Genomic DNA, 24,499 nt, shown 5'->3' with positions numbered 1-24,499 from the left:
GAGGCGAGCCTTTCCTTGGACTAGACTTAACCGCCAGTTCTAAATTGTTCTCGTTATATCATTTAAACTTACTTAATAACCTAATTCTCTATGCATGCCACAAATTCAGTAGGATATATTAAAAAATAAAGGGTAATGAGACGAGGAATTGTATTTAAAAAAAAAACAATTTTACAAGTACAATAACTTTATTATGGGTAAAGATTTTATATTACAAATTATGTCTATTTTTAAAATGTAAAAAGAATCGTTGTAAATTTAATTATGTACAAAATTTATTGCTTATTTTTTTCATCATTTTACCTAAATATAAAGATTTTCGATCATTTAGTTATATCTTTGTTTTTCGCGCCATACACTTTTCTAACTATAAAAATTAGTCAATAGCAAAAAATGCTCAAGAGACCGTTAGGACTAAATTCATTATAAGATTAATTTGATTCTCTCAAACATTTTCGCTAACCGGAGATCGAGACGTAAATTATAAAAATAAAAAAAAATGCCCAACATGAAAAAGTGTAATATGGTGTTAAAGACAACAAATCTACAGATTAAAAAAATAGTCTATGGATCATAGACCTATCGTTTAGTATAGTAAATACCACAGCACAGGTAATAGTCATCCATAGCCTATTTTTATCAGTAATCTTTGGAATTTCATATTGTTGTTTATTATTACGCTATTACCAACAATTTAAAAACTAAGGACCATTTTTGGAACTAGGAAAAAATCATCACTTAAATGATTACCAGAATCATTTTATTCATTAACTTACATACCTTACACAACTACCTTACAAACAATATAAATTATTCTTACATAAATTATAACTATTCACATGATAATCTGTTGAATTTTGTGTGTTATCACAGATTAATATCACAAACAAACTTTTTTTTTCGGATACTTTGTTTTTATGCTTTTTCTATTTTTTAGGTGATTTTTTCGGTTTCGAATTTTTGTGTTTATTAACTGGTATATTTTGATTGTCACTAACGCTTCGCATTTGAATGTATTTTATATTATATTGGTATACAATGAAAATATATATGGATATAATGTATCGTGAATATAAAATTACCATATTTTTTTAACCGAATTCAATAAAGGAGGAGGTTGTCAATTCGTTGGAATACATTTAATGACAAAAATGTACGTTTTTTCCGAACGGATAAAATTATGCGTGCACGTAACGAATGCGAACCTTTGTGAAAATAAACATTCCGAAATTCCGAATGAAGACAAACTTGAAGCCTGCGGTAGTCTCACGGAATTCCAAATCGAAATTACGAATTAGGAAAACGAATACGGAAAACGAATGTATGCGGTCAGCCTTATAAATATCAAAAACAAACTGCAAAAAATTGCAGAGTTATTAGTAACAATGTCATGGAACAGCAAAACTGTCATGGAACAGCAAATGTATTGCAATGTAAAAAAATATATCTGAAAAACTTGATTAATGTAACAATATTGCTTTGTTAGCTTATCCTATTTATATGAAATAACTTATAGTAACACCTCACATTCTCTTTGTGAAATCTATAAATTAAAAATATTTATAACTAAACTGCATTCAAAACATTTACGTATGAATACTTTATTAAATATTGTAATAGTAAAGTAGAAACGTAAAAATATGTATTATAAACTATTCAGTGTGACGTAAAAACAATGTATTGAAAATACAAAACATTTAAAAAAATAACATTTAAAACAACTCAATAATTATATAATTGATAGATATTACCAAAATTCTTAATTAATCTAAATTACCCTAGAGTAAGGGTCAGTTTCACCACCTTCAAATGTCGGATATCTTATTTACATGTATTGTATTTGTCATTTGACATTTATATAGTGAGAGATCCGGCATAAAAAATCCCTCATCTGTTCTTAACTCAGATGAGAAAATAATTACATTGACAAACTGCACATAGGTTGCCTAGTTAAATAGCGACCGTACAGTATTAAATGATATATATATATATATATATATATATATATATATATATATATATATATATATATATATATATATATTTATTTCTTTAATCTCCTACCCTCAATGATTAATTTAAAAAAAATTAATAGAATATACCGAAAATTGAAAAGTAACGGTTGCTTGCTTTCACACTGCAACTGTAAGGTTGCCAGATATAAACAATTCATTAATGTTATATAAATACAATCATCAATTATTTAGTAGTCTAATATATCAAATGAAGGCTTACTTTATGCTTCATTTTACTGTAATAAGTTGCCTTTTATCTAGTTCACGGTCTCCTAGATTTAGTATGAAAAATGTCAATCATTTACTCATGTCACTAAAGAATAACAGATGAGGGCGTAATTTCTAATACCGGATCTTAAACCCTAGTAAGTGACAAAACTTAAGTTGGTGAAACTGGCCTTTAACATTATAAATCATTCTCTTATTTACAAATTTTAAAATGGTCGTATTTTCGAACGAAACTTCATAATAAATTACATTTCCTTACAAATTACGTTTTAAATTATCGAGACATTACAAATACGACCTTACTCTTTCATACTAAAGACTATATTAGTATAACTCTCGTTTTTATTTTTGTACGTCGAATGTTACATACTAGCGGACGCTCGCGACTTTCTCCGCTGCATAATAAATCTGTTGAGTAGTTGCGACATTAACATTTAAACAGACAGACTGTCTGTCTGTCTGTTTAATTAATATCAATATCAATATTCATTTATCTCAATTAGACTTAGTTTACAAGCATTTTCGAAACGTCAGGTTATAATATACGATAATGGTGATAATAATTAGTCGAAAACTTAAAATTAAAGTTACGCGGGTTCCAAACGTGCCTTGGTCCGAGAAGATCCCACAACAAACTCAATAAAAATATAAATTATAAATATACTTATAATTTAATAATTTATTGGATAATAACATGAAATATACAGAGTGGCAAATTCGGTGCGCACAGTAGAGTCCTTTTCATGAATGAAGTCCCACGGCTAAAACGTGAACTAAAATTGACAGCGCCTTACACAAATGACAATAAGACCGCCATTACCAAATGACAATGAGCGCAATTAAAACTTTAGCGCTGCGTTTGGGGGACCCCCCGCTCAAAGCTAACGCTTTACAAAACCACGATCCGTCCGATCTTAACCTTAGCTAGTGTAGTGTTTGTCCCAAAGCGACCCTCAGGCCGCTTCAAACCTTGCAAATCGTTTTCTGCGCCAAATCACCGTGGTTTATACGCAATAACGATCTCCATAGAGATATACACTTACCGACAATAGCTAAATACATGAAACAGCTCTCTAAAAACTATTTTGACAGAGCTGCCATCGATCCCAACCAACTAGTGGTTGAGGCTTGCAACTACACTCCCAATCTTAACGCTAACTCCAAGCAGGGACGTCCCAAAAACGTCCTCTACGACCCAGACGATGATATGACGACCGACAACGCTTCCCAGGCAACACAATCACAAGCTACACAGCGTCTTCGCCGGCGAAGACGAGGTCGATATCTAACGTCACGTGGACGTGGTAACTCACGATCTCGAAGGCGTCCGGACTGATACTCAGGTCACGGTTGCACCCTCCCGAATGACCCTCTAAGCCGAGGCCCGAGTCTCATAGGAGACGCCCTGTCTTTTTTTCAGCCGTCGTGTACCAGACGATGCTTCTGCGCTCGCACCCCACCCCCTCCCCCACCCCCCGGTGTCGCCGTAGTGGTTCCGCAGGGAGTTATTACTCAAATGAAAAAAAGAAAGAAAAGCGTTTGAGGGATTTCTTTCATGAAAAGGACTTTACCTGCTGCTGAAACGCCTATAAAGCTTTGCTTCTTTCGGGCGTTCCTAGACGGGGTTGTTTGTTACTTTGTTACAATTTAACTCAAAAAACTACTCGTCCGATTTTAAAACTTATTCAGCGACACTTTTTTTTTATTCTTAACAAGTTAGCCCTTGACGACAATCTCACCAGATGGTAAGTGATGATACATTCATGATAATGGATGGTATGGATCACGTAAGATGGTAGCGGGCTAACTTGTTAGAAGTAGGATGAAATCCACACCCCTTTCGGTTTCTACACGACATCATACCGGAACGCTAAATCGCTTGGCGGTACGTCATTGTCGGTAGGTAACTAGTCACGGCTAAAGCCTCCCACCAGCCGAAAATTGAATTTAACTCAAAAACAACTCAACCGATATAGCAAGTTATCCAGCGCCACTTATCTGCGCGTGGTCTAGAGGCCGAGCGCGGGCACGGGCGTGTAGGCGACGGGCGCGGGCGCGCACGCTTGCCGCACGCTCATCTCCCACGCGTCCAGCAGCTGGCCCACCGAGCAGCTCTTCGGCAACCTGGAATGCCGTTCATGGTTATTCCAACCATACTCAGACCAACTATTGTATACTGCCTCGCTAGGTGTTACTTTTCTGTCAAAGTACATGATCAATGATCTAATGCGATTATAAAAGCTGTCTCTATAGAATCGACGTTAAATAGTTGTAATCGTGTTCGTCGATTAAAGTGCTCCGTAAAAACACCTTTTTGTGTAGTTGAATAGTGTGAAAAATGGACAAAAACTTCTAGTTTAGTATAAGATATATACCAAATCTAAGCTCGTTTTCCTCAGATAATGACAGACAATTTTTGGTTGTGACTATGAGTGCGATACAGGTCCTTCTATAATTGGTCTGAGCAACCATATGATATATCCATCTTATCAGTTATGTGCATTTTAAGAAATTAAATATCGAATCGAATATGTCGAAAAACCGACGAACCCATGCGACAACCTCACCCAGGTCCGACAAAATACTCTCTACGTACGTTTCACCGGAAACCGGAGCATCCTCTGGAGATGTTGACTCTACAACGAGTCAAGTCAAAAAGTCAAAGTCAAAATTCATTTATTTCAAATAGGCTTAGTTTACAAGCTCTTTCGAAACGTCAGGTAACAATATTAAACTTAGATAATGGTGATAATAATTATTCGAAAACTTAAAACGCGCCTTGGTCCGAGAAGAGCCCACAACAAACTCAGCCAGGTTTACCCTTTTTTAGTTTATCACCATTTAACAATAGGTATATAAGTAGCCTGTCATGTAATACATTTCATTTCCAAGCAATTTTGTCATTTACGTAATCATTGTCAATCAATCGTGCAATTGCAAAGTTGTAGAGGCAACATCTCCTGAGTCTCTCCTGAGACTCCTCCATCTCGGTGACGTTGTCGCATGGGTTCGTCGTTTATTCGCGGATGATAGCAAAATAAATAAATCATTACATATTCATGATGAACTTCCGCAAAGTAACGCCTGCTTCTATCTAATAAATATTACGTGTCTCAAACGGTGAAGGAAAAACATCGTGAGGAAACCTACCATACCAGAGAATTTTCTAAATTCTCTGCGTGTGTGAAGTCTGGCAATCCGCATAGGGCCAGCGTGGTGGACTATTGGCCTAACCCCTCTCTTTCTACGAGGAGACATGAGCTTAGCAGTGAGCCGTATATGGGTTGATAATGATGATAATGATTATTATTATTATTCAACGTCTTACTCGGGTATAGACCTGCAGTTTTATCTGAACAGTTGATACCTACAGTTAAAACTGGCACCAACTTTCTACACACTGTGAGATTTTCAGTTGCTATAATATATTTTCGCTTGATAAAGATCATAGCATATGTATAAGCTCGGAAATGTATCTTTGTATGAAACTTCATACTGCAAAGCACACTAATATTATGACGGGACGGGTAGCAGCAAGTGATTGTATACCATCTTTTTGTGGTAGAGGAAACACCTCGAGCGGGTCCCAGGACTTGTGACCTCGGGGTAGGTTTAAGTGATCCCTTTAGAATCCATCAATTCTCACCTCTCCTGCCGGACATGTTCTTCATGCCCACACTAAACAATTCATGATCAGTAATAACAACATAAAAATCATTATCAATAAATACAACAATTTTTTTGTTAGGCAGCGTGACGGTGTTCACGCTGCCTAACAAAGAAATGAACTCAAGTCATCCGCGCGGCGGCGGGGTAGTCGAGCGCACGTACCTGGCGCAGCGCGCGTCCATGGCGCTCTCGACGCGCGCTAGGAAGCAATCGGCGGGGCCGGCGCGCGCGGCGGCGGGGCGCGGGCGCAGGCGCGCGGGCGCGGCGGCGGGGTAGTCGCGCGGCACCGACACGTGCACGGCGGGCACGCACGGCAGCCGCACGTCGTCCAGTTGCGCGATCAGCGAGATGGCGCCCGCGCCGCCCGACAGCTGCATCGTCTCCAGCGACACCTGCCGCGCGCAATCGTACCGATCAGTACTGCTTAGTGCCAGCAGTTACACCAATCAACAATACTAGTTTAATGTTGATGATGACTAGGTTTGAATATATTGATTTTCATAATAAATTCGTGTAATTAGGGTCAATGTTAACTAATTTTCATACAGTTCCATTAAATGAAAAATTTTATTATATGTGAACTATAAACATAAATGCACAAAGAAAGATATTAGTAATTTTGTTTGAACGCCCATACAAATCTAACGATCATTATGACGTCACTAATTCGTACCATTTTGTATGGGGCGTTTTTCAGGGATCCGTGGCAGTGCCAAAAATCTGACCCATTTAATCCCTGTAGCTACGAAAGTAATGATCCCAGATACCCTCTTACTTTTACAAAATTGCTTTACTATTAGCATACTCTTAATTTATATACAATTTTAAAAACTGTCATCGTCCCTAATAGCCACTATCTCCAACGAAGATTTGACATAGTTTCGTTCACTTGCACTAGTTAGGAGTGTGCTACGATCGGCTAAGGGTGCAAGTGCCCAGGGTTTATAATTACCCGAATTTTAATCGTGATCACGGGTGGGTGCTGTCGTCAGCGTGTCAAAACGAATTCGATGTCGCAAATAAAAAACTTGGAGCAAGGTTGGCAACCGAACTAACACTAGTTCGGTTTGTTTACAAGAAGACGGGTCCAATCAAGATGACATCCAGGAACCATCAGAGAGTGTAAAGGAACCTTCACTCCCCACCCCTCAACCGCTCTCAACGCGCGCTGCGAGCGGCCGCGCGTTTAGATTGTGCTGCGTTGCAACAAACGCTTTGGGATCGAAACTAGTCGGGCATACTCCGACGTTGTATCACGTGAGTTTTAGCCGTGTTTTATAATAAATTAATATAAATATAATATGAATAATACTCCGATAGTTTAAATTCTAAAATACTAGTTAATGTCAAAGCAGTTATACTAATTGATGTCATAAAGTGCATCAGCCTATCTTGATGGGCCGCTGTTTGCAGGCCTTTTCCTTTTATTAGGGTTATAAAGAACTTCTTTCCATGTTTCGTGTATGACACATGGAAAGACAATACATGAAAATAACAAACATATGAAAATAACATGAAAATAACAAACATATATACGTTCATCCTGAACGTATATATGTTTGTTGCTATAACGATTACTAACATAACAACAAATACATATAGTGAACTTGATTGTAGACTACTCCCCTTCATCTCTTATCACACTTCATCAATGCCTTCCTCAATAGTCCCTTAACAATTGGATCAACACGGCAAATTAAAATAAAGTTAAAAGATAAGTGAACAATTTATATATCTTTCTTACTTTAAACCTCGAGTCCAGCCTGGCTATTTCTCCCTGCAGTACGTCTGGAATTTCCATAGTCGGCTCGTCTAACTTCGCCATCTTTTGAGGTGGTGCGGGAAGATTCCTGTAGAACAAACGTTTTAAATGTTTATATTATGTTTAAAAGTCAACAGTCCAGATTGGGCGCAAAAAACAAATGAGAACTTTCAAAATGTTTCAGAGGTTGCAAAAGGTTTAAGCTACCTAATATGATGAAGCATAAGAATGAAAAACTTGTCAGTAATATGTCTTTAAGGAATGATGGGGATAGAACCTTAAGAAAAGACTTGTCAGTAACAGTAATATGTCTTTAAGGAATGATTGGGATAGAACCTTAAATTACTGACAAGTCGTCAGTCATATGTCTTCAAGGAATGATGGGGATAGAACCTTAAGAGAAAACTTGTCAGTAACAGTAACATGTCTTTAAGGAATGATGGGGATAGCACCTCAAGAGAAGACTTGTCAGTAATATATCTTTAATGAATGATGGCGATAGAAGCTACAGAGAAGACTTGTGAGTAGTCATCTTTAAGAATATGATGAGGATAGAACCTTGAGAGAAGACTTGTCAGTAATATGTCTTTAAGCAATGATTGGGATAGAAGCTTGAGAAAAGACTCGTGAGTAGTATAACTTTAAGGAATTGATGGAGATCTATCCCCATCAAATCCTTAAAGTTTAAAGCTTGATAGAAGACTTGTAATTCATGATGTTTTGATGTGAATGGTTTAAGATATATAGACGTTCAAATCATACTTGATCTCCGGCCCATTGAGTGCGTCGAGCGTGGAGCCGAACGTTCGCTTGAGCGTGTGGTTGGCCAGCGGCGACTGCAGGCAGTTGTTCACCACCTCCAGCAGCGGGTTGAAGATCTGCTCCTGAAATGTTCACTTCAATGTTAACTACTCTATTAATCATAAAGAATTTAATTAACTCTTCACTAGAAGTTACAAGTAACGTTGCTTCAAACATGTTGAGACGAAAAGACGAAATATCTTAGCATTCCATGAGTTCACCGTGCGGATGCCGGGTCCATCATGGCAGAGAGAAAACCCCCGAGGAGATCGCCGGACTTGTGATCGATGGTGTAAGGTTAAGGATGTCATTGACAGTTAACTACAACTTCCCTTCTCTGCTCGTGTTGTTCTCCCTGCCTAGCCATTTTTCTAAGATCCTACTAGAGTAGTTTTGAAATCATGAATGGTAGCCGTACTAATCATCACACTTGCTGGTTTCACTCTGATCTTACTTGATATCCATGTGATATATGAATCTTCCAGTCTGATAATTTCAAGAAATCATCAATAAAAAAGATACACACAAGCTATTTAAAATTTAGTAGGTAATATCGCCGAGCAAGTATGGATCTTATGCACCATATAATAAAGTCCTTTGTAACAATGGTATTATTTAGAATCAGTTTTGTAATGATCGTCATGTCCATACCTTTCCGGTGGATTGAGGTAGCCCCAGGCCGACACCCTCACTCCTCTTGAAGTCCAGCTTCTCGAGCACCACCTCGCATTTGATGAGCGTCTCCAGAGCCATCCTCTTGTTTGGGTTCGACAGGATATCCAGGAGGTTCTTCATTTTTGTCAGTTTCTCCACATCTGAAAATCATTTGAACTTGGTTATACTTTTACCCTATATCCTATAAGGGCTCAGAAATATGGAACCCTATAAAATAATGGTAATGAATGATGGTACTGGGTACTGGTGGTGACAGTATGGAGAGGGTATATGAATTTGGGATAACCAATGACGCCAATTTAAAACTACTAGTCCGATTTTGAGGCGGTTTTTAGTTATGGTTCGGGCTCAATTGGTGCATTTTCTTGCTTTTTATATGGATGTTTCTGGAGACCAGTTCAACTCACTCTCCCCCTCGCTGACCATCCTCATGATCATCCGGCGCAGCGGCTCGATGTACTTGGACAGCTGGCGCACCTTCTCCCTGTAGGCCGCCTCCTCGCCCCCCGGCGACGCCACGTTGGTGCCCACGGGGGTGTTCAGGGATGACGACGGAGATGCCACCATACCCATGTTCACCCTACAATACAATATTATAAACAATTGGGTCATTGTAGTATATAACGAGTGGCAATTCATTGTCAATCAGTAATAACCGCTGGATTGTCGTAACTGTCAAAAATCAAGTCTTACAGGAAAATATTTTTCGAAACTTAACATATAATTTGGTTTCCTTTTTTTTTAATATGACCAATATTCCCATTCCCCTCCAACTGTATTAGGAGTGGGTATGACAATTTGAACCAACGAGGCGGAGATCGAACCACCACCCCTCGGTGATGAGAGCTACTGAGGCTAAACAACAACAATATTATAACAACTATTTTGCTATCTTAATTCAAAGAATTGTATATTTATGTGTTTGCAAAAATTACTTTTTTTACTTTACTTAAATACTATTTAATAATAATAATAATACATTATTAACTAATGTCGCTTGCGCTACAAAATATCAAATACACGTACTAAAAAGATGTTACTGCCACACTACACTAGATTTTAAAAAAATGGTTTACTAACGATAAAATAAGCAGTTGGTATCAACCCATTTTACCTTTCCACTAAAAACGTTTTGTAGTAAAAAAGTAATTTAAAATTTTACTCTTTCAAAATTTTACTTGGATTAAAATAGATACTTATGATTCAAGTGTCGCTTACTATAATTTGACGGTCATATGACGATCTGTGAAAACCTCTAGACGAAAAAGGTTTAATTAACAAGTGTATTTATTACTAGCTGACGCCGCGCGATTTCACCCGCGTGGTTTCCGTTCCTATTGGAATACGGGGATAATATATAGCCTATAGCCTTCCTCGATAAATGGGCTATCTAACGCTGACAGAATTTTTCAAATCGAACCGGTAGTTCCTGAGATTAGCGCGTTCAACCTAACAAACTCTTTAGTTTTATAATATTAGTATAGATTATTCTGGTCCTTCTCTGATGTACTCACCGTTGCTGCGGTGGGTGATGCCCCATATGATGACTGGTGGAGGGTGAGGGGCTGCCGCCAGTACACGGGCCCAGACCACCCAACCCCGACATTGGGGACGACAGCGCGCCGCTCAACACGCCCCCACCTGCACGCAGAGCTTTACTTAGATAATTCCTTCAATATAAATATGGTTTAAATATCACACTTAAAAGTAAAAAACCATACATACATCACTAGCACTTTAAGCCCCTATTTGTTTCTCCTAGTAATGGAATGTTGGGCGGCGAAAGGGATGGATAGTAAACGAATGCATGTGAACGAAATGCGTATGTTGAGATGGATGTGTGGTGTGACAAGAATAGATAAAATAAGGAATGAGTATATAAGAGGAAGTCTGAAGGTGGCGTCAGTGACAGAAAAATTGAGGAGTAGAAGGTTAGCTTGGACATGTAATGCGTAGAGAGGAAACTCATATTACTAGAAAAATGTTGAATGTGCAAGTAAAAGGTCATAAGAGGAGAGGAAGGCCAAAGAAGAGATGGTAGGATTGTGTGAAAGAGGACATGTGTGTAAAAGGAGTGGATGATGAGTTGACGAGTAATAGAGACGAATGGAAAAGATTGACATATTTTTCCGACCCCACTTAAGTGGGATAAGGGTAAGGAGATGACATCCATCACTAGCACAAACATTTTCTAGTATCAAAAATCGAACCCACGGCTGTGGATGCAGAAAGCAGGTCACTACCCACTGACGTGGCGCAGTGGGTAGTGACCTCCATCACAATACTCCCTAGGACACCACTAGGGCGTCCAACATAATGGACTTGGATCATTGGCGATCACTTTGCGCGTACCCCGCGCCCCTCACTAGTCCTCGCCCCGTGGGCGGTGCACTAGCAGCGTGCTACACACTTACCCATGGACACGGGGCTCGGGCCGGGCATGCTGGGCGACGAGGCGGAGGGCGAGGGGCTCTGGCGCAGGAACTGGTTGTGGGGCGGCGCCCTCTGCGCGTACCCCGCGCCCATCACCACCTCCTTGCCCTGCCCGCGGTGCATTTGCAGCATGTTCAGGTTCACGAGCTGGTTGTTGCCCATGCCGCCCACTAAAATTTTATACATCAAAGTCAATTTCATTTCTATTCTGGTCCAAAAATAGCTTACTTTTTTTTCATCAAAGATTGACTAAATTCTTGCCTGATGGAAAGCAGTAATGCGGTCTAAGTTGGAGCGTGCTTAAATAGAACATGCCTATTCACTCTTGCTATGAAGGTAATTAAATTGTGAGTGTCAGGAAACACAAATGCCGTAAGGGCATTCCAAATCTTTGCTGCGTGAATTAGAAAATATATGAATGTGAGTTGCCTGGATACTCACAACGTCAGGAGGCTTAAGAATACGTTTAGAAAATAAATTTATTGCTCATAAAAAATTTAATAAATTAACAGCTAAGCATTTACAATATTTGCAATTATAATCGAAAACCAAAACATACTAACCCATTTGATTAGGCATCTGTCCCTGCATATTGTTTGGTGCCATTTGTCCCCCCATTCCTCCCACCACTTGGTTGCATTGCATCTGCCCCACCATAGTATTAGCCTGTGACATAGGCACTTGCATGTTATTTGACATGGATATATTGGGCATCATCTGACCTTGCATTCCAGGGCCTGCCAACTGGCTTTGCAATTGACTCCCCATGGGATTTCCCATACCCATACCGCCGACCATGTTTGAACCCATTTGACCCTGGTTCGGAACCATACCAATTGAACCACCAAGTTTATTCTGCAATTGCATATTCAGTTGTGGACGTTGGTTCAAAGTTTGGAGAAGATTTGTGGCTGTCTGTGGTTGGCCCTGTGACACTATTGGGCCCTGTTGGCCCATTTGACCTTGCATTCCTCCCATGCCTGGATTAGGACCCATGACTCCTTAAACAAAGAAACAAGTAGTTATTTATTATACAAGACACCGATATTTTTGCTTGCCGCAAGTACACATTTTGTCCAAAATAGCTAAGCTCAAAATAAATATCGAGAGATTTAACACACAAGAGGTAAATTTTACTGTTGTGAACAACACAAAATTCTAGAAAATCCTCCTCCTCCTCATTAAAAACCCATATTCGGCTCACTGTTGAGCCTGAGTCTCCTCACAGTATGAGATGATTATGTAGAGTATGTCCACCACACTGGCCAAATGCGGATTGGCAGACTTCACACGGTTTGCAGGTTTTCTCACGATGTTTCCTTCACCATTTGAGACACGTGATATTTAATTTCTTAAGTGGTAAGTAAATGCATAGCATTTATAATTAAATTATATTTTTAAATTATAGTAAGACAATTGTGCCAATAAAAATATAAACATTTGTAGTTAACATCATTAATAAATCTACTAAATATAAAACTGTCTGGTTGGTTCAGTGGTTAGCCATTGTGGTTTAAAATCACGAAGTCCTGGGTTTGTATCCAAGGTATATAGTTATTACACTATGAGATACTGAGATTTTCTGTCTTCTAAGAGATTTCGTTTAATATTCTCAACTTAGAGTTGGGAAGTTGGTGGTGCACCCTGTACACCCTGTGCCTCAAAGAACACGTTAATGGCAGGCGTCCACAGATCCGCTGTACATATCGTACGCATCGCATTCGATCGATGCGATGCGTATCCGCATCGTACTCACCGCGTCCGTTCGATGCGATACGTACAATGCGATCAGTGAACGCACTTTGACTTTCTATGCAAATATATAACTAAAACTATAACAAAACAGGCGAGGCAGGGACACAGCAGGGCGTGTGGGAACTAGCATAAACCAGTTTCCACACTTGCATGCTTACAAAAAGTAGACTTGTAAGTGTTATAAAATTTATTGCGGTTGGTAGTCCGGATAATCGCGAATCTGTATAACTGAGGGCCGGATAATCGAGTTTCTGCTGTAATACTAAAATCCATTTGATGCGATGCGATGCCGCAAACTTCGGAAAACCTTATCTCATAGTGGTTGTTAATGACTTTAACATTACCCCAAGCCTGCCAACCCTCATCATAGCAGTGTGGTGGGTATAGGCTCCATATCCCCTCTTCTATAGAAAGGTAGGTAAAAAAAGGCTGGCAACAATTATGAAATATAAAAACCTTGCTGCATCTGTCCCTGTGCCATATTCATCATCTGGTTCCTCGTCCCCTGGGAGGCCATGTTCTGGAGGGCGTTTATGGGGTCCGTAGCCATGCCCGGCTGGCTGGGCGGGCCCTGGGTTGGCTGCTGCTGGTTCTGCACTTGAGGACTGGGCCCTGGTTGACTTTGATTAGGGTTCTGCATGTTTGGTGCGCCTGGGTTCGCTTTGGCTTGTGCTGAAAACATTATTGTGAAACTGAATACTTTTTGGACGTCCATCGGCTGAGACGATGATGATGATGATGAATACTTTTTGGAGTGAAAACCTCTTTTCAGCTTTGAGCAATTTTAGGGGCCATTTACTAAGACTACTATGCTGTACGCCTGTCTGTGTGTCACCAGACTGTTCTTATAAACCGTTATAGTTAGACAGTTGAAATTTTCATAGACGATATACATATTATATCTGTTGCTGCTTTAACTACAAATACTCAAAAAAAAAGGGGCTCCCATACAACAAACGTGATATATTTAGACAGGAAGACACTTGAAATATATACAGAATATTGAGTTAAACTATTCACATATGGTACGGAATCTTTTGTCCGCAAGTCCGAGTCTTACTTAGCTGATCTTTTTTGTTTTGGGCAATTTTTGATAGGTACAACTTTCACTACTAATTCCAATGGTTTTGTTTTTATGATTCTTCTCACTAAATGCAACTTCTTATATATTATGTGAGTATTTTGATAAAAATCTTTATCAACCGACAACCATTCATGGATTTATGTACAAGGCGTAAATGATAAGACGAAATAAAGCGCAATCTATCTGAAGTATGTGGATTCTTTCATAATATATACAACGCATTTTTTTATAAAACAATAAATACTAATCATTGGTTCCTTCAACGTTTAATCTATACCTAATAAGAATTGCCGATAGATAAATGATTTATAACAGTGGAAGCTACGCTGTATTGGAATGATAGCCAGACCTAACTCATGTTATGAAGGCTGTCTAGATAATTAAAGTAGCTAATTATGGAGTTTAGACTCAGCTTTTACCAATTATAGAAGTCCCTCTATAATTGGTAAGAGATGTCACAGAAGACTTCAAGACTTCAAGCTCTTACCAATTATAGAGGGACCTCGCCTCGCCTCATAGACATTACCCCTCTGTCAAAGATCAAGAATCAACGATCTGACGCGTTTATAAAAACTGTTTCTATAGAGTCGATGTTTCGTTGTGTAAAGAGCTCCCTAATAATGCCGGTTAGTGTAGTTAAATGGCATAAAAAATTATCAACAACTTGTAGTTTACTAAAAGATGAAGTTATAATATATATATAGTTATAGTTATAGTTACATTTATAATGCCTCTTTCAAATGTAATAATTGAGGGGTGTATGGGGGAGGCTAGCACCAGTCAGTTTACTGTTAACCTCACTTGCTCGTGGTGCACCCTGCAGATGGACTGACAAGGCTCTGGCGACCGACAAATGGCGGTATATCCATTCCCAATGGCTGGATTTTTAAAATGACACAGGCCGGTGTCGGGCAGCAGCGACACCGGCGCGAGAAATATGGCTCTACGCTGACCAAACCCGCATTCCTAGCGTGGTCAGTATCGGACAAATCTTTGTATCCTCAGCATAATATTTAAAATCATGATCTCAATTGCCAGTCGCTCAGCTTTGCGGTAACCGTTTAACTTCAAAAAGCATGCTGTTACAGTTTTAAGCTGTTTTTAATATTTTTATGTTGAATAAAATAGTGATTTTGGGTAATTGTTATTGATAATAATTATATGCTTGAAATATGCTTCAAAATGGCAGAGGGTTAGATATTATAGTCATATGGTTTACTCTGTTTTATAGAAGTAAAATTTCATTGTATTAGTATAATTTTACATTGAATACTTTGTAAGTATTTTCATCAATTGAATCAATAAGCTGTGTGATAAAATATAACATACAAACTCTGCTTTCGATTCCTAGGGCATAAGGTTTGAATCCAGGGCATGCACCTTAAACTATTTGTGCATTTTAAGAAATTAAATACCATGTGTTAAACAGTAAAGGAAAAACATTGTAAGAAAACCTTATTACCTTTTAAGAATTAAAAAAAAAAAAAAAAACATTGTAAGAATACCAGAGAATTTTCTTAATTCTCCATGTGTGTGAAGTCTGCTTATCTTATTGGGCCAGGGTGGTGGACTAAACCCTCTCATTCTGAAAGGAGACTCACGCTCAACAGTGACCCAAATATGGGTTATTTGTTAATGATGACGATTTTGATGATGGTTTTCATCAATACATAAATTATTAACCAGCTTATATTATTACTCTTTAAAAAAGTTCTTTAAAACATTATGAATATATAAAAAAAAAACAATTGTTTTACAAATAAACTAATCAATTATTTTAGTAACTTTTTAATTTGTTATGTGTGTATGTATAATTTAGAAATGTTTATGTTTTGAAAATAATGTAAGATAACAATATCACTATATACTATATCAAAAATAGTTCCAAGGTTAATTTATGAGACAAATATCTTAACAATCCATGGATTCACTGTGCGGGTGCTGGGTCTATCATGTGGCAGAGAAAAACTTCAAGCAGAGGGATTTCAATACATATTTCAAATCTACGAATCTTTGATTTCACTATTGATGAATATAGAACCAAATGTTATTTATCTATAAAACTGATAACAAATATCCACTCATTGAGATATGGTTCTCAAAAGTGTACTTATAGTCAAAAAAAAGATAATTTTCGATATAAGTCATTCATACATGTTACATGTTAGACAGTTGAGTTAAGTTAAACTGGTGGTGCAGAATGGTTGCATTTGGAAGTCCCTGAAAAAACCTGGTCTTCAGGGGTGGACAACATAAACTGATGTGAGCAAATGATGATTGTGAGTACTTACACATCTCTCGCACATGCAGTATGAGTTTAGCAACCATATTCATGTACTCATCTCTGTTTTTAGCTTTCAAGAAGACATGGTTCTCCATCTCGCTGCTATTACGTGCCACCTGCATCCCTGACCTTTGTATTACTTCATCTCTGGAAAATTGAAAGGTACAAACAATATCATCATATTGCCTCACTAGGCACTATACATCAAGGGAAGCATACGTAAGGGGGGCAGCGGCAAGTGCCACAATTTTGTTAATTAATAATGAAAAATTTTTGAAAATCAAAATAAGCACCTCTAATAAAACTTTTTAGACAAAATCTAGTGAAAAGTCTGACTCTTTAAAGCTTGCAACTATCAGAATTAGGCTCTCTCATTGACAATTTCTTTCATAGGTGTGTGCTTCTGAAGCAATGGTAGTTCATCATGATTTTCAATAATTTCTATGATGTAATAAAAAATTTTAGTTTTAAAAGTAATATGTGTACTTGAGCTGAGAATGTTCAGTCAGCAATTTTAATTTAACCCTATCTTATAAAAGGCAGTATGAATATATACCACTCTAGGTTGACAGACAATATCAAACAGGTTAGAGGGAGCTGTTGGATGTTTGTTTAATGGTAGCTACCCAGGGATTAGGCAGTAATGCCCCAGGCCCACAAGCATAGGGGGCCCTCGAATCCTTGGCAGAAAATCGTATACAAACTGAACTCGTAGAACTTGAGAGCTAATGATATAAATGCAGTTTTTTATTTTTTTATTTGCACCAGGGCCCTTGGTTAACTAGCTACGCCACTGTGTCTGCTCAATTCTGTGTGTTGGAAAGCTTTTTCAGGAATCCTACATGTATCAGGTGATGTTTTATTAGACTTAAAGATTAACTATACCTCATTTATTCTTATTTAGTAATCATGTAGCTTTGCATGCTAGCTACTACATTAACAACACCAAGTAATTAGCATGTTAGGCATAGAGTTTGTGACTTAGAGATGTTTATACCAACCAGTCATGATTGTAAACACATTTCAGAAGCCACCTAATGCAAGTGCTATTGCAATCTTCAATTGCACAATATTTTCCAATAAACTTAAATTTCCTTAACCAAGAATGGTTAAGGAAATTTAACAAAATAAGAATATTATATACATATCCCCATTTTGTTAAAGAGTGGTTAAGGTTATCATATATTATGTGTGTTTAGTGACTAGTGATAGTGTAGTGTTGTGTTACTTGGAAGATCACATAAACAAAGATCACAAAAATAAACAAATCTTGTTTGAAAGCATCTCCAATTTTTCAGTTGTGTGCATTTTAAGAAATTAAATATCACATGTCACAAACGGTGAAAGAAAACATTGTGAGAAAACCTGCATACCAGACTGGATTTTTCTTAATTCTCTGTGTGTATGAAGTCTGCCAATCTGTATTGGGCCAGCGTGGTGGAGTATTGGCCTTACCCCTCTCATTCTGAGAGGAGACTCAAGCTCAGCAGTGAGCCGAATATGGGTTAATACCGAAGATTAAGTTATTGGACATTATCTTAAAATAACACTAAATAATATAATATAAGTTTAGCTTAAAGTTAAGTAATTAGTCACTTATGTAGGCTAGATATCTTATGAAGTACAAAATTGGTACATGAAGACATAACTAAGACAAATTTTTAAATTGTCCAATAGTTATCAATGAATTTCTGCTTAGAACAGTGTTAAAAAAAACATTTTATAAAATTCCAAAATTGGGCGCGGGTTCTGAGAACAGGCCTATCGTACTTATTTTAGGCGCCTGAATTTTTAGCATACTATTCTTCAATATAAACACACTAAAAACACCTGCAGTAGTTTGAGTTTGAGCGAACATCAGAGGTATCACAAATATTGAAAACAAATAAGCCGTGTAACTTTGAGAGCGCTTTTTTTCAATTCACAAGAGGTTTGTATTTTTCATTAAAAGTGAACTTTGGTATAATTGTATTAGACTAAAATTTATACTTTAGATAGTCGATATTCATAAAAAACTTACATTTTGGATATAACAGTCTGTCGGAAGCTTTGGGTCCGCCAATTATCGTCAGAACCCATTGTATTAAACTGCTTTAAATTGTCCATCTCAATAACTTTTACTCGTCACTAGAACAAATTTTACTGCAATAACACTTAATACCCAAATACAGAAACAAGTTTGGTTATTGACTATTGTATTATTTATCTTATTAAAAATCACAAAAATTGCGAAAACTAATTATTATCGAACGACGCGCAGTAGCTCCTGCAAACCGTCACTGTCAAAGTCGTTGTCACTTGTCATCTTGTCATTTTTGTCAATGATAGACTCAAAATTAATCGCAGTACAAAGTGCCATAGACAAGAATGAAGAAGAAGACTCAAAACTCCAAATCCAAAAAAAGACGAATTTCTTGGGACGTGCCGTCTCGTTTCGTTGTTCCTCCATCAAAGTACAAGATCAACAATTTACCGCATTTATATAAAAACGGTTTCTTTAGAATATTGAAAAGAACTCCTTTAAAAAGGCCAGTTTGTGTACTTAAATGGTATATAAACGTTGAACACTTACAGATAAATAGTTAGAGTTATTTTGTTGTATTGAGTAGTTAATAGTTATTATCCAAATTATGTGTTTGTTATTTTATTTAAGAACAAAATACACGTGTGTGTTTTGCTAATCAAATTTATAATTGTGTGGACACAAAATATATTTATTGGTGTGAAATATTTTTGATGTGTAAGTATGAAAATGTGCAAGTATGTTGAATTCGGGTACAAGTCCATATTTATTTGATCTGAGAGCGTTTTCTATAAATAATTTGTCTGAGGATGAGGAATATATGTATCGTAGGATATCACCGTGATTCCTCTAAGAAATTTCATTTTATATAGTCTTTATTCATCCATTCATTCTAATTTTAATCTGTGTTTTTGTTTTATTTTATTCATTAATCTGTGATTCATCATTCAATCAATTGGTTTTGACTTTTGGACTTTTGGTTTTTGTTTTCGAGTTTTCGATTTTCGTAGGTATTTACAATTTCAGAAAAATTATAAATTAAAATGAAAAGATATCTTTATAAAAGAAACCTATTTTGAGTGAACACAAGCATTTAAAGGAATTCAAAGCAATGGCTAGTTCAACTGTTTTACGTGTTAAACGCCGGCTCGAGGACAATCCACAAGATGCCTTGGTGCTTGTGTGTAAGCGGATGAAAACAGACACTGAAGAAGTTTCCCCATCTCTGTTTGTGTTTAGAGGCAGTGTGGATAATCAGGTTACTTGTTAATTTATTCAAAATTTGTTATTTGTGGCGAGTTATACTTTTTTGTTGTTTGGTTGCTAACCTTAAAAATCTCAATACATCTGTTTGATTGCAGACTGAAAGCCTGCGATTGTCAGACATTTTAATTTTAAGAAGTCTGAAAGTCTGACAGTCTATGTCGTAAATTATAGAGTTTAGACTGGTGGATTTGGAAGATAGGTTAAACTCTTTGACTATTTAGATTAAGGACCTGGCTCGCTATACTTTACCCCTCTGGCAAAGATCAAGAATCAATGATCTAAGTTTATAAAAACTGTTGCTATAGAGTTGATGTTTCATTAGTGTAAAGAGCTCCCTAAAATGCCGATTTGTGTAGTTGAATGGCATAAAAAAAAACAAACAACTCATAGTTTATGGGAATCATGTCACACAACTTTGCAGAAATTCAATAAAAAACACTTAAAGATTTTTTATAGACAACTTTGTTTTTAGCTAAGGGCTCTAGCAACTGGAGACATGATTGTAGAAAATATTAAAAAGTAGATTTTATACATGGACACCTTCTACTTCCAAAGCCACCAGACTGCAAACTCCATTATTAGCTAACATACTTATGGTACCTGTAGTTTAAAAACATTTAAAATTAAATGTTTTTCTATTATTGGACAATATTAATTGGACCCAGCATTACCAGTTACAGGTTAATGTTTGATTTTGGTATACTAGTAGTCCAAAAACTCACAAAACAGGAGCCTAAAAGTTCCTATTTAAAGCATGTTTATCTCTTCAGGAGTCTACACATTCAAAGATTACAGTAGAACAATCCAATACCACACTAAAACAAGTAACAAATGTAAATGACATTATACAAAAAATTCGGAAAGAAAGGAAACAATTCTCTACTGAAAATCGTTATGAAATTGTAAATTGTAGCCGTGGTTTAAAAGATGAATCAGATTTCGATTTGGTAGATCTACAAAAAAAAGAAGATGAAACAAAAGATGTTGAATATATTTATGATCTGTATACCCCGGCTAAAGAAGATTTTGATATATCCATGTTAGATCATCTAGTCAGGTAAGAGTCAATGTTGTTTTTGTAAGTTAGACAATACAAACTCAGAGGGTGCTGGATAATTATTAAATAAATAATGTATTTTACTTGTATTTATCTTGTGTATGTTTTTGTGGAATTGTTAAAGACAGCCAAGCCATTCCTAGATCAGTCTTCATTTAACTTTTCTATCATGTTAGAAGCAATAAGTCTTTCTCAATAACTATCAGTTACAAGGTAATAGTCATTCTTCCTTCTGGGCTGGGTTGTTCTGTGTAGGTCTCTGCTTTATCCAGCCGAGTTCGCTCCAGAAGCTTAGCAGACTGCCAAGGTTGCCCAAAGCCTCATCGAGTAGGAATAGAATTAAAGAGTTTTAAAATTTTTACCATGTTGGGTCTTGATTATTTTGGACCAAGTCCAACATACAGTTGATATAGTTAAAATAGGCTGACAATTATATCTGACCACAAGGGTTTAAACCTCTAAAGTCCTCATAAAGGTAATTATTGAATGTTTGTCAATCTTTTTCAGCATTGAGAACTACGAAACAGATCTGATATTTGGCACATACAGAGATGATGGGCTGCCCTCCTCTGAAGAGGACAGTGAGGACTCCAATGCCGAGAACGATTGGCGGAACGAGTATCCTGATTCTGATCCCAGCAGCATTGATGAGGAGGACATGGTTAGGGCTGTGCAGAATTGTAATTTAGGTATGTTACTGGCATGATAGCTCAGTGGATATGACCTCTGCGTCCGATTCAGGAGGGTGTGGGTTCGAATCCGATCTGGGGCTTGCACCTCCCACTTTTAAGATGTGTGCATTTTAAGAAATTAAATATAACGTGTCAAATGGTGAAAGAAAAACATCATGAGGAAACCTGCATACCTGAGAATTTTCTTAAATCTCAGCATGTGTGAAGTCTGCCAATCCGCATTGGGCCAGTGTGGTAGACTATTGGACTAATCCTATGGTCCTGGGTTGAATGCTAGGTTGGGCTATAAAAATGTCGGGGTTAAGAAAGGTCAATTTTTTTGGAATGACAAAAAAGTCTGAAGTTGAAAAGTCAAGTTCTAAGACACTAAATTCTCAGCCAAGAGTTGAAAAATGGTTTTGTAGCCCCGTACCTGAGAAAGCACCTTATGACTTTACTCTTGGTCATTATCATTAACATTTTGTTAATGATACAGTTCGCGCGGCGAGAGTTTGGCTTTGACCGTTATTGCGCAGAAATCAGAAATTGGGTATCAACGGGCATTAGCGGGGTGCGGGGCGGGTGCGCGGTGCTCTGATTGGCGCTCCAGTCGTTACCTGCCTCTCGCACCGAAACGACGTACCGCGCACTCCTGTTGTACAATCACGTTCACAAATGAATTGCTATTTTCGTTAATTGTTGTCGATTGTTATTATTTGTTGAGTTTGTTTGTTTAAGTTTTTTTGTTAAATATTAATATTACCCCCTTTTGGTGTTGCAGATTATCCAGGGACACACTGTATTTAATAATTATTTTAAGTTTTCTTTTGTTCTTATGTACCAATTTTACATGTATCTTGGAATAAATAATTTTATTAAAAACAATTATTTAGAATTTTCATTGCTGTCTCTGTATAAACATTTTAAATATGTAAAATAACTATCAATAGTTTTAATAAATGAAGAAGTTTATCTACTTCGTATTATTTTCTAGCATTATTATCACTATACATGAATTTTGACCCACTCAAATATCCAACCTGGTACATAAAAAAGGAAAAGTATTGTGTGCGTGACAGTACCCATGCGCAGTAATCCCCTCCATCCGAAGGTCAAAGCCAAACTCTCGCCGCGCGAACTGTACTGACTGTTTGATAATGAATTTAACATTCTCTTAAAGAAGCTGAATAGAAGCAGTGTGGCGGGTTTTATCTCCATATACTATAATACTATAATGATTGAAATGAGAGGCCATTGACTGCGCCGTTAGAGTAGGTTAATAATGACTATTATGGGATACTATTACTAATTGAAAGTTTTTTTCTTACAGAAGACGATCTATCAAGCGACGCTGGTGAAGACAAAATATACGACGAACCTGCAGATCTGTACCACGAGGACGTGAAACGGTATGGTGAAGCATACGCCAAGTATAAAGCTCGTGTGCTATCAGAACAACCTGATTTAGCTGACAAACACGGTGTTGCTGTCAGCAACAACTTTGCTGAAGGTAGGAGTTTAATTCATTCCAATGAAATGGAAGGCGATGGTTACAAAGACGATAGCGATGATGGTTTCTATTACGGTCAAGATGAGGATTCCGAGCATTTCAGAGAGCAGTATGCCGATGTCAGCGAGTCATCTGATGAACAGGAACCCGATTGAGTTTCATGAAAATCTGTTTAGGTTTTTGTTAAGGTTTTAATAAGTGAAGGTTATAATATAGATTTAAGTGTTTTACTTTGAAATATAGTTTTGTACATTAAAATGTATGTTTATTGGTTAATCATGATCATCAGTAGAGCTTACCAAAGCAGGGATCAAGTTTATATATTTTTTTTAATTTATGTTAGGTACTACAAAAACAAAGGAGTCTTGTGTTTAATGTGTATTCATACTAATTAATTAATTTAGACCAATATTATAAAGAGGAATGATTTGAGTGTTTGTTTTCATTGAACAGGCTCTGAAACTACTGAACCTATTTGAAAAATTATTTCACTGTTGGGAAGCACTATCCCCGAGTGATATATGCTATATTATAACCCCGTATTCCTACGGGAACTGAAACCATAAGAAATTAATTCTTCACCCGCGTAGTTCCTGTTCCCATGGGAATACAAGGAAAAAACCGAGTGATGTAGACCACACCATTGAAGTAAATATCTTTCAAAAAAATGTAGAAATAAATGAATCCTAAGAATTGAGAAATTCCTTTTTTTAACTTTTAAAAACAAAACGCCATCTATGAGCCTCAGGCATAATTGCATTGCAACAGGTTCAAGAAATGGACAAAAGGGGATTGTTTCTGAGTTCTCGTTGAACGCCATCTACTGGTAGTTTAAAATAAACACCGTTTTACTCGGAGTGTAGATGGCAGCACGCATTCGCCCGTTTTAGCTGGACCCTATCACGTAAGTCCTGGGCTTTCGAATTTTAAGGTCCTGTGTACAAGTCTTATAGACTATGGAATACCACTAAGCTTTTTTTCCAAGAAGTTTTTAGTATCTTCTTTCTCTCTATATGGAGGTCTTGGTTTTGACTTACGGATCCAAGACTTGGTCGCTAACTATGGGCCTTATTAGAAGGCAACATAGGTCGATGGATGTTGGGGTCTAGGTCTAGGTCCTAGGTGCTGGAATGGCGACCCCGCACCGGTAAGCGCAGTGTTGATCGACCCCTACTAGATGGACCGAGCACATCAAGCGGGTTGCAGGGAGCCGCTGGATGCTGGCGAATCGAGACAGTTTTGTTTGGAAGTCCATGCAAGAGGCCT

General features: G+C 37.4%; 2 protein-coding genes across 2 annotated transcripts; one reads left to right on the top strand and one right to left on the bottom strand.

Moving 5' to 3' along the window:
* Nucleotides 1-169: 169 nt before the first annotated feature.
* On the bottom strand, nt 170-18,994 carry LOC112047941 (mediator of RNA polymerase II transcription subunit 15). Its single transcript, XM_024085260.2, has 12 exons — nt 18,727-18,994; nt 16,714-16,853; nt 13,795-14,010; nt 12,147-12,584; nt 11,565-11,753; nt 10,665-10,791; nt 9,558-9,730; nt 9,127-9,290; nt 8,437-8,558; nt 7,657-7,762; nt 6,075-6,304; nt 170-4,367 (listed from the first exon to the last, which is right to left on the bottom strand). The coding sequence occupies exons 1-12, from the start codon at nt 18,810-18,812 to the stop codon at nt 4,253-4,255; spliced, it is 2,106 nt and encodes a 701-aa protein (XP_023941028.1). The 5' UTR covers nt 18,813-18,994; the 3' UTR covers nt 170-4,252.
* Nucleotides 18,995-19,674: 680 nt separating this feature from the next.
* On the top strand, nt 19,675-23,491 carry LOC112047932 (probable RNA polymerase II nuclear localization protein SLC7A6OS). Its single transcript, XM_024085243.2, has 4 exons — nt 19,675-19,987; nt 20,766-21,052; nt 21,560-21,741; nt 23,054-23,491. Exons 1-4 carry the CDS (start codon nt 19,841-19,843, stop codon nt 23,386-23,388), a joined length of 951 nt encoding a protein of 316 aa, XP_023941011.1. The 5' UTR covers nt 19,675-19,840; the 3' UTR covers nt 23,389-23,491.
* Nucleotides 23,492-24,499: the final 1,008 nt, after the last annotated feature.

This window comes from Bicyclus anynana, chromosome 3 (assembly GCF_947172395.1).
Source record: "Bicyclus anynana chromosome 3, ilBicAnyn1.1, whole genome shotgun sequence".
NCBI classification, from domain to species: Eukaryota; Metazoa; Arthropoda; class Insecta; order Lepidoptera; family Nymphalidae; genus Bicyclus; species Bicyclus anynana.
Note: the sequence above shows the minus strand (reverse complement) of the source record. Positions and strands in the feature narration are given on the sequence as shown.